A 16,954-nucleotide genomic window follows, 5' to 3' on the forward strand; every position below is an offset into this window, starting at 1 on the left:
ATTCCTTGCTTACCACAGGATGTGTATTTACCAACTTGGTAAATGGCTTGTCTCCATCATCCTGCCACAGGGAGGAGAAGTTTTATTATGTCCCTAGATTTCTGAGCAGGTTCTAAAAGGTAGATAAAATTTTCCTTGAACATTGGCAGTGTGATGCATACAGCTTAGGTTACACATGTCCGCATGCTATAATAAGCGACCACCCCAACTGTCAGTATCCACCTGATATCCCAGTGTGTCCAAAATCCCTTGGTTGGCCAAGTTAAGGATTATACTGATTACTGCCTGACCTCCCTCAATAACCCAATGTCAGGTTTTATGACCATATATCAAATTCACAGAAATCAGCTCCTCACAATACAGCTAGTTATAATGTATCCCTTTCAAACGTAGCTGTTTTCATTTTCCAAGAAGGATGAGTAATTTATTTTTATCCATTAGCTACACATTGAGAAGGGGTATTGGGACGTGGGAATTATTAATCACTATATGATCATAATCACTGTATGTTCTCTTTAGCAATGGTAACCGGTTGTCTTGTACCATTCCCCTTGAGTAAATATATATATGTGTGTGTGTGTGTGTGTGTGTGTACGCGTGTATCATACCATAAACAATGGAACGTATGCTCATAGGGGGCCCATTAATAAACCTTTTTTTAAAAAAAAGAAAAACTGGCGTTAAGGGGGACAGAGGCCATTAAATACAAGAAGAGAGTGTTTATCAAGCAACTCTTCCTTGGAAACCATTTCCCTTTTCACCAATCACAATGTTGTTGTGTTGTTGTTTTTTTGGTCAACCTCTAATATAAAGCAAAAAATCAAAACTTTTCCAGAGGCTTCATAGATTTTCTTTCTCCTAACACAAGATAACAAATGATTTAATAAAAGGCCTGGAAGTCAATGACATAACATCTGCCATAGTTTATTATTTAGATTTTAAAAATACCTAAAAAAATTTTTGTGCGTGTGTTGAAGTCCTGGTCAGATTTGAAACTCCCCATTAAAATGGCTTGTAGGGTTTTTTTGGGTTTTTTTAAACATACATTTTTGACTAATGGGCCCCCTATAATAGAAAAAAGATTAAATGATTTCTTCAGTTTAGTAATTGAAAAACAGCATGATCTAATGGTGTTGTCTTCTTGGGGTCTTCTTTATTTAAAAATGTTGGGGTGTTTTTGTTTGTTTGTTTCATCGGACAGTATATTAATCAATCCTGGAAACCAAGTGAAGATTCAAGAGGGTACCTTAGGATTCTTCATTGCAAGCGACGCCAAAGAAGTAAAAAGGTAACTCTTTGCTAATGTTGGATTTAATCCACTAATTATGCCTTCTCCTCTATTTTGGTTGACCTGTTGTTGACTGTGTAACTTAAAGCTGTCCCGTATCGACCTTGCCAGCCAACGGTTAAAACATGGTTCAGAATGTTCTCCCAACTATATTTGTTTTGTGTGATGTGGGGAGGGGCAAACCCCCAGGGGAGTCTCTAGTGGAGAGTCCCTGTCATTCAGCACCATGTTTCCAGCCATGGTGAGCCAGGTGCTCCTGAGATGCCTACAGAAAGAGCATTTTGTTTATTTGTTTATGGCATAGATTCAAGGCATATTAAACAATCATTGGGATTCGAGGCATATGAAACACACAGCAAGTCAGTACGGTCAACAGGATGCAGCATCCTATAACACAATGCAATAGGGTTCGTATCGTAGAAATCTGGAACTGACCAGAAACAAAAAAAAACAAAAACAAAAAACCCACAGCAAACATAAGTATTAACACGACATATTAAACGATGCAAAAATTCATAGCAGGATCCCACTTACAGCAAACTATACACATTAGAATTGCCCAGTCCCTAATAATTTACCAAGTAGGGCCCCAGGCACATGGGCCGGATATTGCGGGGGGAGGCGTGGCTGATTGCCCCGCAGCGAAATAACGCGCGACTGTGCGATCAGGCGTCCCGTCGAGGTCCGGTGGTTAGGGGGGAGGTGCCGATCACACGACGCGCCAAAGAAGCGGCGCGGCATGGCAAACGGGGTTGTGTTTTGTTTTTTTGACCTGAAGTATGCGCATGCCCTGTTGGGTGCTTGTGCGCATCCCTGGAGACTTCGGGGGGGGGGCCCCCTTTGCCCAATGGGGCATGGGCGGGCGCCGGATGCCACCGGAAACACGATCAGACACCTGCCCTTGCCCCGCGGTTTCCGGAAACTAGTACCTCCGAGGTACTAGTTTTTAACCGCGCATCTTCGGGGGGAAGCCTTGGGTTCGCCACGGGAGCTCTACGCTTCCCAGATGTGGCGCCTATCTTCCGTCGCAGTAGCGTGGCTACTGCTCCGTGTGACCGCAGCCTAACTTTGTAAACCATTCTGTACAGTGCAGCCCCATTATTTGTTTAGGAAAGCACAGTTTGGGGAAAGCCAGGAGAGTGGAAGCCATCCTGACCTTCTCAGGCAGGCTGTTCCATAAGGAGAGGGGCCACCACGGAGAAGGCGTGTGTACGGGCATTTTGTCAATTTTGCCCATTTGCAGGTTGGCCCCTGCAGAAGACCCTGCTCGGATAAGAGGAGAGGCAGTCCCACAGATATGAGAGTCAAAGGCCATGAAGGGAGTTGTATATGAAAGCCAGTACCTTAAACCGAGCCCAGTAACTGACGGGCAGCTATTGGGGTCTGCAGAATGGGAGTGACATGCATGCTCCGTCTAACTCCTGTCCTCCATGTCCTCCAGCTTTTTGCATTCCTCTGTTCAGCCACTCATTGCCTCTGGACATGGAGGTCCGGTTTAGCTATCAAGAATGATACACCATCAATCCGCTTCACCCTTTTTAAAAGCTGGCTCAGGCAAACGTCCCCCGACCTTTTTTGGCCTGTGGGCACCTTTGGAATTTTGACAAAGCAGGGGTGGGCACAGCCACAAAATGGCTGCCCCAGGAGGTGGAGCCAGCCACAAGAGGGCCACTGCCACAAGGTACCTTCAGTTTTTTACGGTGCATCTTTAGTGGGAAGCCTCGGGTTAGCCACGGGAGCTCTACGCTTCCCAGATGTTGTGGTTTGATCGCACCCGGAAAATCCGCCTATCTCCCGTCTCTGTAGCGTGGCTAATGCTCTGTGTGACCGCAGCCTGAGTTTGTGTGCGAGGGGGAAACGTCAAAACCCTCGCCCCTACCTCCAGACTGATTCCCCAGCTTGTTCTCTCTACTAGCACACATCTTGGTTGAGTGCCTGTCATGAAAGAAGTAGCCCTGCTTACAAGGTCAGGGGTTTCTTTTGGGTCTTCCCCGGGCATAGAGAAATATTTTGCAAATGAAGGGGGGGAACATCCCTCCCCCACAACAGCCTGACAAGGTCTCACTGTGGTCACCGCCCTCAGAATACTGGGAACAGCAGAGAGCTAGTTGAAAACAGTGCTTCAACTTACACAGGAGATTCTTTGAAGCCAGAGCAAGATTTGCAAGCACCAAGTCCTGGAGTCGCAGGAATAATTACGAGTGCCCTGCATTTATGTCATGACAACGTCTAAATTCCCCCAGAACATTAAGCTAAGTGAAACTAAGTGGAACGAATGGCCTTCTATGTCTTCAGCTGTCCGTTTCTCCAAAATCAAGGGGGCTTTGAGCCAGCAATTCTCCTGCCAAGCCAAGAGTTCTTCATCACTTTTGTGTTTGGATAATAAAGTCACTTTGGATGCTACTTCCCCGAGATGAAAGCGGAATGATCTGATCCGCCGTGTCGTATTTATTAACCGTTCCCCCAATTATTTTCGAGTTAAATTTATTAAAAGAAGCACGGACCTAAATCACCCAGCCTTGTGTTTGAAATTAATTGTCTCGTAGCAAACATTTCCTTCTTTAAATGTCTAAACCTTTCAAAAGATTAAAGGAAATTAGGGCTGGCATGTTTCATTAACTTGGCACTTGTAGCAAGGAAGGAAATGTGGGACTAATTTCATTTGTATGGATTAAGAAATGTGTCAGTTTTTCCATTCTCTCTCCCTCTCCAGGGCATTTTTTTACTGCAAGGCCTGTCATGATGACATCACAGATCCCAAAAGGATAAAAAAGTGTGGCTGCAAACGACGTAAGTCCTATCGAACACCCCCTCCACTGTGAAAGAGCTGTTCAGCCTTAAGGTTTTTGCACAGTTGTAGAGAGAGACTAGGCAACCTGTACATACCAACCTGGCCAATAAGAGTCGCTGGTAATAGTGACGTACGCATATTTTAAAAATTCACTTTTGAATGTTTCGTTTGCACTTTCACCATTGTTCGGGGCCTGAGTGAACAAAGTTCCGATAATTGTTGCATTATATTTTTGAAGGTAGCCATGTTTGTCGGCAGCAGAAGAACTTGATTTCAGCCCTATAGCACCTTGGAGACCAATTTTTGGGGTATAAGATTTCTACAGTCAAAACTCCCTTTGTCAGACAGCAAAGCGAGCTTTGGGCTCTCCAAATCTCATACCCTGAAAATCTTGCAGACAACGAACGGAGCTCATACTCCTCTAATGTCATTGCTACGTGGTTTTCCAATGTTAAACTAGTCGATGCAACAAGAGGTGATTCCGAGTGCAATTGACTCTCTGCAGCGATGATAAAGAGTACAGATGTTCATTTACGCTGTATATGTTCTTTCTATATTGTCCTATTATGTATTCTCAGATCTGTTTTACGATTACAAAACTTAATAAAAGTGTTTATTTTATCTTTAAAACCCTCATACCCCCCAAAGTCTTGCAGCTCGAAAGTTCATACCCTCAAAATTTTGCAGACGACAAAGGGAACTGTGACAATCACAGGATCATACCCCCAAAATCTTGCTCGTCTCGAAGGTGCTAGTGGACTTGAAATGGCTCTATCGTATTACATCTACATAATAAAAATGCTGGCGTTTAATATATTTAATGGTTCCACCTCCCCCTACCCTTCATAGACAAATAATTTAGCAAAGTTGAAACAGACCCCACCCAGAGTTACACTGTGTGAAAATCCATTAATTTGCCTTTGTCTCTACTGCCAAAGACAAAAGGGGGGGGGTCAGTCTCACAAGTTCCCAAGGCAGAATTCTGCCGTCAGCTTGTCAGTGGCGGTAGCCATGAAACACGGGCATGTCCGAGGTGATGCAAAAGCTTTGCCTGAGCCGTGCTCCTCTCCAAATCCAGTGATTTATTCCTAAGCCTGAGTTTTCTATGAGTTTCTATTTTTATTTATTTATTTGTTTTGTTTAAATAAGAAACTTTAGTAGTCGTTAGTTTCCCAAGATTGCTGGTTATTTTTCCCACGACAGACTAGCACACTTACCTTTCTGGAATGAAATAAAGGAAGGGTGTTTTTTTGGGGTCAAACATACAGGCAAATTATATGTATAGGCTTTCCCCAAAATTGCTGGTTATTTTTCCCACGACAGACTAGCACCCTTTCTGGAATGAAACATATAGGCAAATTATATATATAGGCACATATATATATTGTCAAACATATAGGCAAATTTGTTCTTTTTTTTCTTGTGAACGCGTCCACTAAGACAAAGTTTAGGGAAGCTCCTTGCTCTGGCAGCAGGCCAGGGCCCTTCGTATAGTCTCTCTTGCTGCTGATACTCACATGCCCTGTGCCGCCCAAGCCAGTCACACCAGCTGCTCCAGGTCTTCACTGTGGTGGCCACAGCTCTTCCTGGTGCCGGGTGCTGAGGTTGTCATGTGCAGAGTGGTTTCACACGGACTTTCCCTTAAGTGCTGAAAATCCCCCGGAAGCCCTTCTGCCAGCAGTGTGTTACTCTGACGATGCTATTGTCAGGGACACAGTCATGCCCATGAGTGATCCTAGTGCGGGGGTCCCCAATGTGGTGCCTTTGGGTGCCATGTAGGCTTGCCAAGTGCCCCCAGGGAGCGGGGAATCCCCCGCCCCAGAGGCCCGTTCCCCGCCACCGGCGGATCAGGCCCCGGGGGGGAACCCCACCCCCAAAGCACGGGACGTGCCTGGTGTCAGCACGTCACCCGAACGTTACGCAGCCACACTGGGCATGCCGGGGGCGGGGCCACAATCATCCGAGGGAAAACTCTATGTTTTTTCCCTCGGATGACCGCAGCCCCGCCCCGGCACGCCCGGCGCGGCCGCATCACTTCTGGGTAACGTGCTTGCGGCGCGTGCGCGCTCCCGGAGTAAGCCGGGAGTCCCCGGCTGTGGCTTACAGTAGGACTTGGCAACCCTAGTGCCATGGTGCCCACCAGCACCTTTTCTAGCACCCACCAAGTGTTTTTTTTAGAAAGTGAATGGGGCCGGGTAGGCTTTTTGCCTTGCGAGGCTTCTGATTGGTTGTGTAGGGTTTTTTTAAATGTTGCTTTGGCAACAGCTGCCACCACGGCATAAGAAATCTTCACTGTGTGACTGACTGAAGCTAAACTGTGGGAACCAGGGCTTTTTTTCTTTTTTAAGGTGCCAGAACCCTCAAGAGGGAAATTAAGTTTTCAATCTGTATACTGAAAACTCATGGACTTTTCAGCATTTTAAAAAGAATTTTGTCAAAGAGGTTCCAGAACTCCATTTCGGTGCATTTCCCCCAGAAAAAAAAACGCCCTGGCGGGAACCATTTTAGACCTAAGCTCTGCCTCCTCTGGCAGCCATTTTGTAGCAGCCATTTTGTGACTGTGCCCGCCATTTTGTGACTGTGCCTGCCATGCTGTGTCAGAATCCCAAAGGTGTCCACAGGCTCAAAAACGTTGGCGACCCCTGCCCTAATGGCTGGAAATCCATGAGAATCAGCCATCTGTTTTAGTTGAAGCTCACTGAGCCCATCTTATGTGGCTCTTGGCCACCCAGTTTTATTTTGACTGCTGTGAGATGCCTGGGAAAGAAAATCATCTCACGATACATGGACGTTATGGGAAAGCACCCTTTGGGTGAACTCAGCTAGTATCTTTTGATCAGGACAATCTTGCAATAAGATACGGATCCTTGTACAGCTCCCGTGATTACATATTCTTACCAATGCGCCCCCTTCCTCATGCACACATGATGAAATGATCAGTGCTGACAGCAGAAGTTTTCATTTAAGTGGGATTCATGTTCTGTCTGAATTCCTGGTTCTGTTGAATTCCTGGTTCTACCATCTGCTCTAACAGAGTTAGTATAAACGCTGCTTTAGACAGTCAGAAGAATTTAATTGTAAAGCTTTTTCCTGGACTGGTCTGTTTTCCTGGGCTGCCCTTCTGCTTACGTGTTCAGATGCCTCCTGCAACAAAACTACAATGTCTCTGTACATAGAAAACTAGCTCTGCAGCATAACTTACTCCCAGATCTGCTACTTTCCCATGTGCCGGGCGTTGTTTTGTGGAGGGGAGAGAACTGCAGGCTGAAGTTGGAAAAGTCCAGGAAAGGCTTCAGTACTTGATACCACTGATTGTATAACCTGCCAGTTAGATTAACGCCATAGATCAGGGGGGGGCCCGACGTGGTGACCGTGGGTGCCCGCCAACACTTTCCCTGATGTCCACCAAGTGTTTTTTGGAAAGTGGGTGGAGCCAGGTGCCGCTTTTGCCCGGCAAGGCTTTTGATTGGCTGTGCAGGGTTTTAAACACATACACGATGCATTTATGTCACCATCCCTTCAGAAGTATAAGGAAGTACAGGCGCTTGGGGAATAGGGGAGCCGTCCAGCGAAGGGCAGGGGAGAAGGGGAGTTTGGGGTGGCGGCAAAGAAAGGCAGCGAAAGGACTGGAAACGAATCCTGTGGAGGGGCTTCCAGCAGAAGGTGAAATCCCGAAACACAGGAAAGACTCAGGAAGGCTGAACTGACGGCCCTTTGTCTCGGAGGAATAGTCGAGTGAGTACAAGGCCTCCATCACTCCAGCAAATGACAAAACGCTGGACAGGTGGTGGGATAACATGACGGATGACAAAGAAGGTAGACGTCAGTAGCGCTGCGCTAAGCATTAGATCACCCACACTGGTGTAACAGGCCGGATTCACCCCCCGGCCCGAGTAACCCCGGGGTTACTCTGGCCTTGCCTGGAGTAACCCCTGCCGGGCCAGGCCAGAGTAACGGGGGTGAATCCGGCCTGTAATGGTGGCTAGTTTCTCTTCTGAGGAGGGCTGTCCACCATTAGCGATGGTCCCACCACTGAGGATGGTCCCACTGAGGAACCCCTGTGTCCCACGGAACCAGGCAGGAAAACCACTGGTGTCCTCTTGCTGGTAATAAGTCTTGAATCCAGACATCCAAGAACTAGACAGAGATCTTTTCAGTCTTCAATACGCCTTCATCAGAGATGCTAGAGTCCAAACTTGGGACCGTCTCTTTCTACTATCGAGTTAACATTCGTAAGTTGGTAGGGGCCCTGAGAATTCTAGTGACCTCTGGTGAAGGTTCCAAATTCAGTGCTTTCCATGAGTAGATTTAGTGGGATTTAGTGGGATTTTAGTGGGATTTCTGAGTCTGTTGGGGCATAGAATTACCATAGAAGCATTTCTGCTCCCTTACCCCATGCCGGCCCACTTCCCTGCATGGGCAACTCCACTGTGGGACCACAACCAGGCAATTTGGAGTTGAAAAACAGAGCTGTGGACTGTACATTTGGACATGGACGGCACCCCTAACTTAGTGTTTGCCAGCTTTGTTTATGTCAGTGCTGAGAAGGACCGTTTTCTATTCCACCCACTCCCTTTGCTTTTGCTAATTAATGAGCACCGTAATAAAAACGAGGAGCAGTTGTGCCCGGGGGTGGGGGAGAATGTGCATAAGACAAAACAGAGGCATGAAGCCAAACCTGTGCGTCCAGGTGAATGAAACGGGAAAGAAATGTCTTCCTTGCAAGGAAATCTTAATTATGGTGGCATTAATTACATGCAGTTCCCTGGGACAGTTGAAAGCCATGTTCTTTAATAATGCATCTGAGGTTTCCCGTCCCTTCAGATGCTGTCTGAACATTAGCTTCAGTATTGTCAGGGTCTAAAAGTGAGCCTGACCCACATAGCTATTTGTCCAAACCTGTTAGGCCTAATATTAATAATTCAGCACGGAGCTCTGCAGCTTCACAGAGCCAGAGATAATTAGAGTAACCGTGCTTCCCTTTCACAGATTCGTCCCCGCCACCACCTTCCATTGCTCCTCTTCCCCCGCCTTTTGCGCAATCTGCAGATTTTCGCGTCATGTTGTCCAAAATGAAGTTCTGGTGTGAAAATTCTGCACACCAGATGATTACAGGACCCTCGTGGTGTGTCATGGTTCCACATTTGTTCCCCGGTTAATTACATTGCAGATTTCCAGGAAAGGGCCAGAATGAATACCTGTGAAGAGATTTGCCATTACGTGCATAGATCTTTATCAGAACTGCAGAGTTTAGTCAATGAATCACTTCGCTTCATAGATAAATGGAAACAGCGTGCCTGTAGTTGGCTGGGCAGCAGATTAGTTTTAAGGGGATTGTTTTAATGCCAAAAAGCACAAAGTGGCAGGCACCAGTCTCAAAGAGGCATCTGTACCCTTGCACAAGAGGGAGGGCTTATTCTCAGTCTCTCTCCCCTGCCAAATGTGTGCACCATCTGAAAACAAAAAAAGTATGTTTTTAATCAGAATCATTGTTTTATTCATATGTAAATGTATGCAGGCTTAAAACAGATAAAAATATGGTTCATCGGCTGAGATTTATGTAATCGGGTGACACCTCGCCAATCTTCCCATCATCCATGGTCACCGTGGGATGGAAATTCCAGTAGCGGATGGTCTTCTTGCACTGTTGTATTAACCAATGCTGTTATAAACATGTAACGATTTTTTTTTTCCAGCCACGACGCCTCCTTCCAAAATGGGGGAGGGTTGAGCCCCCCCCCCCCGGTCCCGGTCCATTTCTTGTGTATGCTGATATACTTAATGGATATTGCGCTAACCGTTGACAATTGACAATGTTTTGATTTATTTCTCCTCTTGCTGCCTTGGGACACGGCACGGCCCCTACTATATTTTAACCGCACACTGGTAGTGATCTATTGTGAGTAAAAACGGGTTCCCTGTAGCCCTGAGTGCGCTCCAACCTGTCTTTCTTCCAGTAGAGAGTATTCTTTGTTTTGTTCAGTATTCTGGTCCTTTTCTTTAGTGTTGCATGTTAGCAGTGGCGTCATACCCACCTCTCTCTCATTCTGTACACCCATCTGGGTTAGGGGCGACGTTGAAGAAAATACAGCAGTCTTTCAGCTTCTCTTCCCCTGTCCTCTTTTTTTCTCCACCCTGCCCCACCCTCTAAATTGTATTTTCATTTTTCCCTAATCAGACACCATCTCTATATAAAACATCATCCTGTTCTAGTTCCTCGTGCGTTTTTACGTGGAGGGAAGTCACTATACCCACTCACTGCCTGTCCAACATTTAGCAGAATTCATCCCTGAACCTATTTGAAATCTCATACTTGGGGCGTATGCAGTGTTCCCTCTAAGCTGTGGAGTTTTGTGAGCAAAAATTCTACTTTGTGAGCTACTGGCATTAAAGTTCTGAGCGAGCGATTTGGCTACTGCATTAAATCAGTGTGCTCTGGAGCCACCCTTCCTGAGCTGAGGAAAAAAAAATCTGTGAGCCAGAGACTAAAAAACTGTGAGCTAGCTCACGCTAACTCAGCTTAGAGGGAACACTGGGCGTATGTATACCACAAGGTGGTTTAATATTCCCTCTCTCCAGGGACCTCTGGCAGCCATATTTCAGGGATGGTCAGGCATAGGGTCTCTAACAGAGAATTCTCAGCACCTTCTCTAATCTACAGTTTTCAGGACTGAGGGTGGGGAGGAGCCATACCTGTTAAAGAGGTATAAAACCAGTTCCGTTGGTTAATGACCATCAAACCAGGATCTGAAGCTGTGGTTTCATGTGGCATCTTGACTATGGTTTCACATGTTGGAATCTTACTGGGGAGCCATGGCTGTTAAAGAGAGAAAGCCAGTCAGGTTAGTTAGTGTCCATCAAACTGAGATCTGAAACAATGGTTTCATGGGACATTAACTGCAGTTAACCGGTTCCCCGTGTTGTGTGAATCAAGAAAACATGGCTTATTCCCAGCTTGTTCCCCCAGCTCCATCGTCCTCAGCTCTACAGCAAAGACAATAAAATTAGAATTAGCCAAGGCAAAGCAGGACTGAATCGTCAACCAGCTGAATCTTGCTTTCACAAACAGTCATTAAGACAAACTGTTGTGATGTGTTGCATTTGCACCAAGCCAGCTTCTACCTGGTCTTATTGAGCACGTTGGGGAGACCATTCTATGTTCTCTCAATTCATAGGCGAGCCGCTTATTTATTTATTTATTTATTTTATTGAGATTTATACCCCGCCCTCCCCACATAGTGGGCTCAGGGCGGCTTACAAGGGGCAAAGGCCATATAAAACAGATAAAAGCAATAAAAACATTAATAACAATTGTACTCAATTAGACAAGATGGTCTCCGGATACGTGCCAGATGGCAGACGGACAGTTCTCCAGGGATGATGTTATCCTATTGCCTATCCCAACCAGGTAAATCCAGTGGTATCAGTCACGCAGAAATAGTGGCAGATCTTCCCGGGCCATCCTTAACCCCGATGTTATCCACCTCATTGGTGGCGGTGGTAGTGGCGGCCCCTATGTGAAAGCCTGGCGGAAGAGCTCCGTCTTACAGGCCCTGTATAAGTGGCTCCCATGTGGCTGGGAGAATTTTAAATGACCAGATTGTGTGGGAGGGGAACTAATTGGATGGGTTTCCCCCAGAGATCGGGCAACACCCACCCATTGGGGTACCACTCTTGTGCTCAGGGCACTCACAGTGGGACGCTGCCCATAGTCTTGAGTCATCTCAGTGTCACTTGAGCTCTGAGAAGCTCCCTTAAAATTGGGCATGCAGCTTTTTGGCTCCTTGTCACTGCAGCCCCTCTAACTTCTTTAGAATTTTGAGAAAACAGTGTGGATAAGAATGCTTACCCATGTTACAAGGGGGCCTACTTAGCCCGTCTACAACAGGATAGGATCTAACAGGTAGGCACTGAGGTGACGAAGTTTGCAGCGGGAACTTTTACTAAATGGGCTTAATCTTCTCCCTCCTGCCCATTCGGCCCTCTCATCGAGTATTCACAACATAACCTTCATCAGAAACCCAGCTCATTACAGGACAGAATTCTGGACTAAAGTATCTGCATTGCTTGCCAGATAATAATAATAATAATAATAATACTTTCAATTTATTAATCGCTTTCCCCAGTGGGCTCAAAGCGATGTACAGTTACACATTTTAGACAGGAGACTAACAATGTTCCTAGGGGATAGGGAAGACAACATATATTCATTTAATTGCACACGCTGTCACTGCACGGTGTAAACGTTTTCTGGCTTGGCTCAGTCATTTTCCGAGCGGCTGCTTGTCGACCAGGCTTCAGGACCCGTATGTCAAATCGCCACACTGCCACCGCCTGGCCGGAGACATCCACTGCAGGGATTTTTGTAGCCGAGAAGTTCTTCCGCCTTTTTTCCGAACCTCGACCAGGACGTCTCCAACCGAGAGCTAACACCCTCCCACAAGGGAGATTGGTGTGCCCACCCTCTCTAAGGAGTGGTTCCCATTTTATCTACTCGCCGAAGCTTTCGAATTGCTGGGTGGACGATGAGCTGGGGACAACAGGCTGGCTGCTCACACCAGCACGGGGCTCGAACTAACACAGTTCGGATGTTAAGACAGTGGGATATACCCACTGTGCCACCGCTCCCCACTAGAACTTCTCAGGAGATTAAGCTCATCTTGGAAAAGCTAGCCTGTGAACCATTTTTCTTCAAACATCTCTCTGGTTACAGAAGTGAGCTGGGCTGGAAGGAAACCACTGAAAGCAACCAAGTGGAGCACGTTCAGGTGGGCTGTGGGGTAGGATGTGCCTCCCCTCACCCACATGCTCCATTCGTGTGTGCATTTTTACATACCCTGCCCTTTCCACTTTAGAGATGGGGACCATGTTCTTAAATGCACATGGATCTTCCAGTCATGTCTTCTTTGGCCCATAGACTTTGTTATAGACATTGAGGTATGCAAGTGTTTGCCCTATTGTCACGGGAGAGGAGAGGAGAGGAGAAAGTAGCCACACCTACCAGATTCTCCATTCTCAAATCTCTTCTTCCATCCTCAAACACATCTGGATTTGCAAACAAAACACTAAAGTTCTGTTGCAATTTTTTCTTTTCTTTTTGATATAGACTTAAATTTATCAGCATTTGAAATACTGGGAGGGGGATGATATGAGGCTATAATTAGACAGACTTGAAATCAATGGTTCCTTATTGTCTTGTTTAAGTAGATTTCACATCAGATTTCCGACTTTTATGCAGTAGGTGCAGCTAACTTCATAAAAGATCGAAGAGTCAGATTTCAGTTGTTCTGTCCTCGGCATCCATCCTCTCTCTGTGAGTCTCAGGTGAAGCAAGGAGGGCTCTGGATGTAAAGCCAGCTTTTGGGCCCTGCTTTTCTTTAGAGGTGGGAGAGATGGTTGGATCCGGCGCAAGATTTTCTGCTTGTGCTAGAGATAGGGAGGAAAGCACCGGACGTTGCACAAGATCTTGTGCAAGCAGAACTACTCTTAACTCCATTTATATTTTATGCTTGTGTGTTGCTGGATCGAAGCCAGAGTTTTGCCATCGTCTTCAGATGGATATGGGTTCCTCACAGAGGATCCGTACACAGCCTGGTCATAAATCCATAGACTGGATTCTCCTTCTGGCGCACAGCAAGAGTGAAGGAAGGGGTGGGACTTGTAAAAGAGGGTGATGGGAGAAGCTATAGCTGCAAAGTTGTTAGAAAGAGAGTTACAATCTGCCGTGTTGAGCCATGTAGAACTGCTAGATTCAAGTCCAGTAGCGCTTTAGAAACCATCAAGATTTTGGGGGTATAAGCTTTCAAGCGATAGTGCTTATACCCTGGAAATCTAAGGTGCTACTGGACTCGTATCTAGAGACAGTCTGGAATCCTTAAGCTGGCCTAACTCTCTACTGGGTTGTGGGCATTATATCTTGCCTCTCTCTTTCTCCACAAAGAGAAAACAATGGGATAAGCAATCAGCCACCATGAGGCAGAGTAGGAGGAAACATACCAATGTCCCTCTGGGTAAAAAAACAACAACAACTTAGACTAGGGGAACTAGCTGTACCCAAATTCTAAAGTCTATGCAAAGGTTGGAATAGGGTTTGATTTTTTTTAAAAACACCACTAAACCAAGTTGAATTTGAAGAAGGAGTCACAACTCTGCAAAATAATTGAGCTCAGGTTTGCGTAAGCCATTTAGTAATTCAGGAGCAAATGTATTTCACTGTGTGGTTGCCTCTCTTGGTCGTTTAGATTTTCAAATTTTCTGGGGCAGGCAAAGTCCTGGTTCAGACAGATTACTAGGGATGGGCACAAACTAAAGTTCGTCATGAATTTTGGCTGGTTTGTGGTTTGCAAAGTGATGTTCACAAACTGAAGGACCACTACAAACTTCCACAAATTTTGATGCAGTTTGTGGCAGTTTATGACAAGCAGAAAGCCATTTAAACCCGTTTTCTGCTCTTCATGAAACTGCTTTCTGCTCCCTGCCACTTTTTGCGGGGAGCAGAAAACAATGGTTTAAACTTTAAATGGCTCACAAACTGATATGAAATGGTCCAGTTCACGAACCAGCATATCAGTTCATGGTTCGGTTCATGGCTCAGCCATGAACCATGAACCGAATCACAAAAATGAGGTTCTTGCCCATCCCTACATATTACCCTGGCATGAACCATGAACCGAACCCAGCCATGAACCATGAACTGAATAACAAAAATGAGGTTCTTGCCCATCCCTACATATTACCCTGGCATGAACCATGAACCGAACCCAGCCATGAACCATGAACTGAATAACAAAAATGAGGTTCTTGCCCATCCCTACATATTACCCCGGCACTGATCCATTTGCATGATGGGGAATCTGCCATGTGGCCCTCCCCTTCACCATGCTCGAAGTGCTGGTTGGTGAACAGATGGGTGGGGGCGCTCAGTTCTCCACTGGAAGAACAGCTCTCCTAAGTCTCCAGACCAGCCAAAGTGCTCACGAAAAGCAGATTTGGTTTGGAAATTGCCTTCGGTTGTGTGATTAAACAGGGCTGCAGAGACCAAGAATGTTAAATAAGGATCCGTTTGTACATAGCACTTTTCTGCACATAGTAGAAACAGAACAGTTTTGGTGGTGTTTAATTCTCTACTTTAAAAAAGAAAAAGGAAAAAGATATTTGCCTGTTAGGAAGCATTCTCCTTTCCCATAATGTATAATGAAGGAAAACCGAGAAACATAAAACCCAACCATTTGTCAAACTTCGGTAGTAGGAAACATTAAGGGAATCCATCACGGGGTAGAATGTGGAAGAGGTGCCTGATTGTGTCTGGCTGATCCTACACTTAAGGAATCTTGATGGCCGAATCCTGGTAGCCAGCAGATAAGAGGAAGCAACTTCAACTGACATCTCTTAAAACCAGAACTTTTGGGAAGGGGGGAATAGTGTTAAAAAAAAAGACTCTGAAAGCTGAGGATGGTTGCAATAAGCGAGAAAGAACTCTGCCTGGTGTGTAAAGGGGGTGGGGGGGAATCAATTGTCACAACTAGTTTTAAGACACACTGCTGTATTTTTTTTATACCAAAAAACGAAACCTGAAACGGTACCGTGGGGAACCCTTTGCAGTTCTTTAGGCTGATGATGTTAACCAACGTCACCATCTGGCAAAATTAAATCAAGTCTTAGCCGTTCCTGTAACACCACAGTTCCCTTTTGTGAGCGTAATTTCTTTGTGAAGTCTCTCTTTGTTGCCATTTACCTCTTGCTGTGGATCATAAGAGGAGCCGAATTGAAATGACGCTCTATCCATTTCAATTCTTAAAGGGAGCCCATCTCTCTCTCTTTATTTCTCTCTTTATCCACCCCTCAGCGGACTGACATGGAGTCCAGGTTCTCCTTAGGCAGCTGCTGTCTGGTGCAGATCCACTAGATGTCCTCCTAGATCTACTTTTTGTTACCATTGATGCGATTCCAGTGAGACAAGGGGAGTGGTAGACTTGGAGAGACAATGGTAACAAAAAATGGGTAATCAGCAGAGAAGAAGGCTTTTATATCTCTTTGTTTTGCTTCTCAAATTAGGGATATTGCTGGATGCCCGGGCGACTTCTTCCAAGGGTATCCCAGAGAAGGCTTGGCTTTTAAAGAGATTTCAGAGGTGTCACAAGAACCCATGAGGCCCAGCATTGATTAACGAAGCCATAATGGAAGAGTCTCCTGTCCTTTTTTTTTTGCTGATTGCCGTATTTAATTAACGTTTATGGTGGTTTAATGGGAAACAGTACATGTGTGGATGTGCAGTTTTAAATCATTCCATCATCTCCGTAATCTGTTCGGCAACCATTTATTCTTAATAACTCCATCTTGTTGTATGTGCAGATGCATTTCAAAATATTTATGTTGCCGTTCTGTTGGTGTGAATGCCAAATGACTGTGTTAACAGGAATGAGGAGTAATAAGCACGACGGCTTACCAACTGTTTTTCCTCTGATGATGTGATTGCTTACAGGATGATTGATTAAAAACCTTCCTCGCAAGTCCTCTTTGATATGTTTGTTATCAGATCCAAGCTGCTTCCCTGCATGTTGACAAAGTCAATGATGAAGAAATGATGCATGATATCAGAATCATTAATATATTAATTTTTTTTTTTAAAAAAAAAAACAGTCCCCGAAATGCATTGGGTCTAGTTCCAGTTCCATTACTGAGTAAAAGTGATGAAGAAATTGTTGACAAAACTGGTTCTTAAAATGTCTTCCTCTCCTGTTTTTTTTTTTCTCTTTTGTGGCTTATTCTGTTATTGGCTTTTGACAAAATATAACTTTAGATGGGAATGAAAACCAGGGACTGTTACTAACCAGTATCAAAGCATTATACAACGGGCGTTTCCTTGGGTTTCCCTA

The 16,954-nt window shown here is 45.4% G+C and overlaps 1 protein-coding gene across 1 annotated transcript in view; it reads left to right on the forward strand.

Annotated features, from left to right (window-relative positions):
• The window catches only part of KCNMA1 (potassium channel, calcium activated large conductance subfamily M alpha, member 1), a 427,405-nt gene that overhangs the window by 325,864 nt on the left and 84,587 nt on the right, over positions 1-16,954 (forward strand). The window contains exons 16-17 of the mRNA XM_015416325.1: positions 1,202-1,288; positions 4,002-4,078. Coding sequence (XP_015271811.1) covers positions 1,202-1,288; positions 4,002-4,078 — 164 coding nt within the window. The remainder of the gene's footprint in view (positions 1-1,201; positions 1,289-4,001; positions 4,079-16,954) is intronic.

This window comes from Gekko japonicus, unplaced genomic scaffold, assembly GCF_001447785.1.
Source record: "Gekko japonicus isolate JY-2015 unplaced genomic scaffold, Gekko_japonicus_V1.1 scaffold861, whole genome shotgun sequence".
NCBI lineage: Eukaryota > Metazoa > Chordata > Lepidosauria > Squamata > Gekkonidae > Gekko > Gekko japonicus.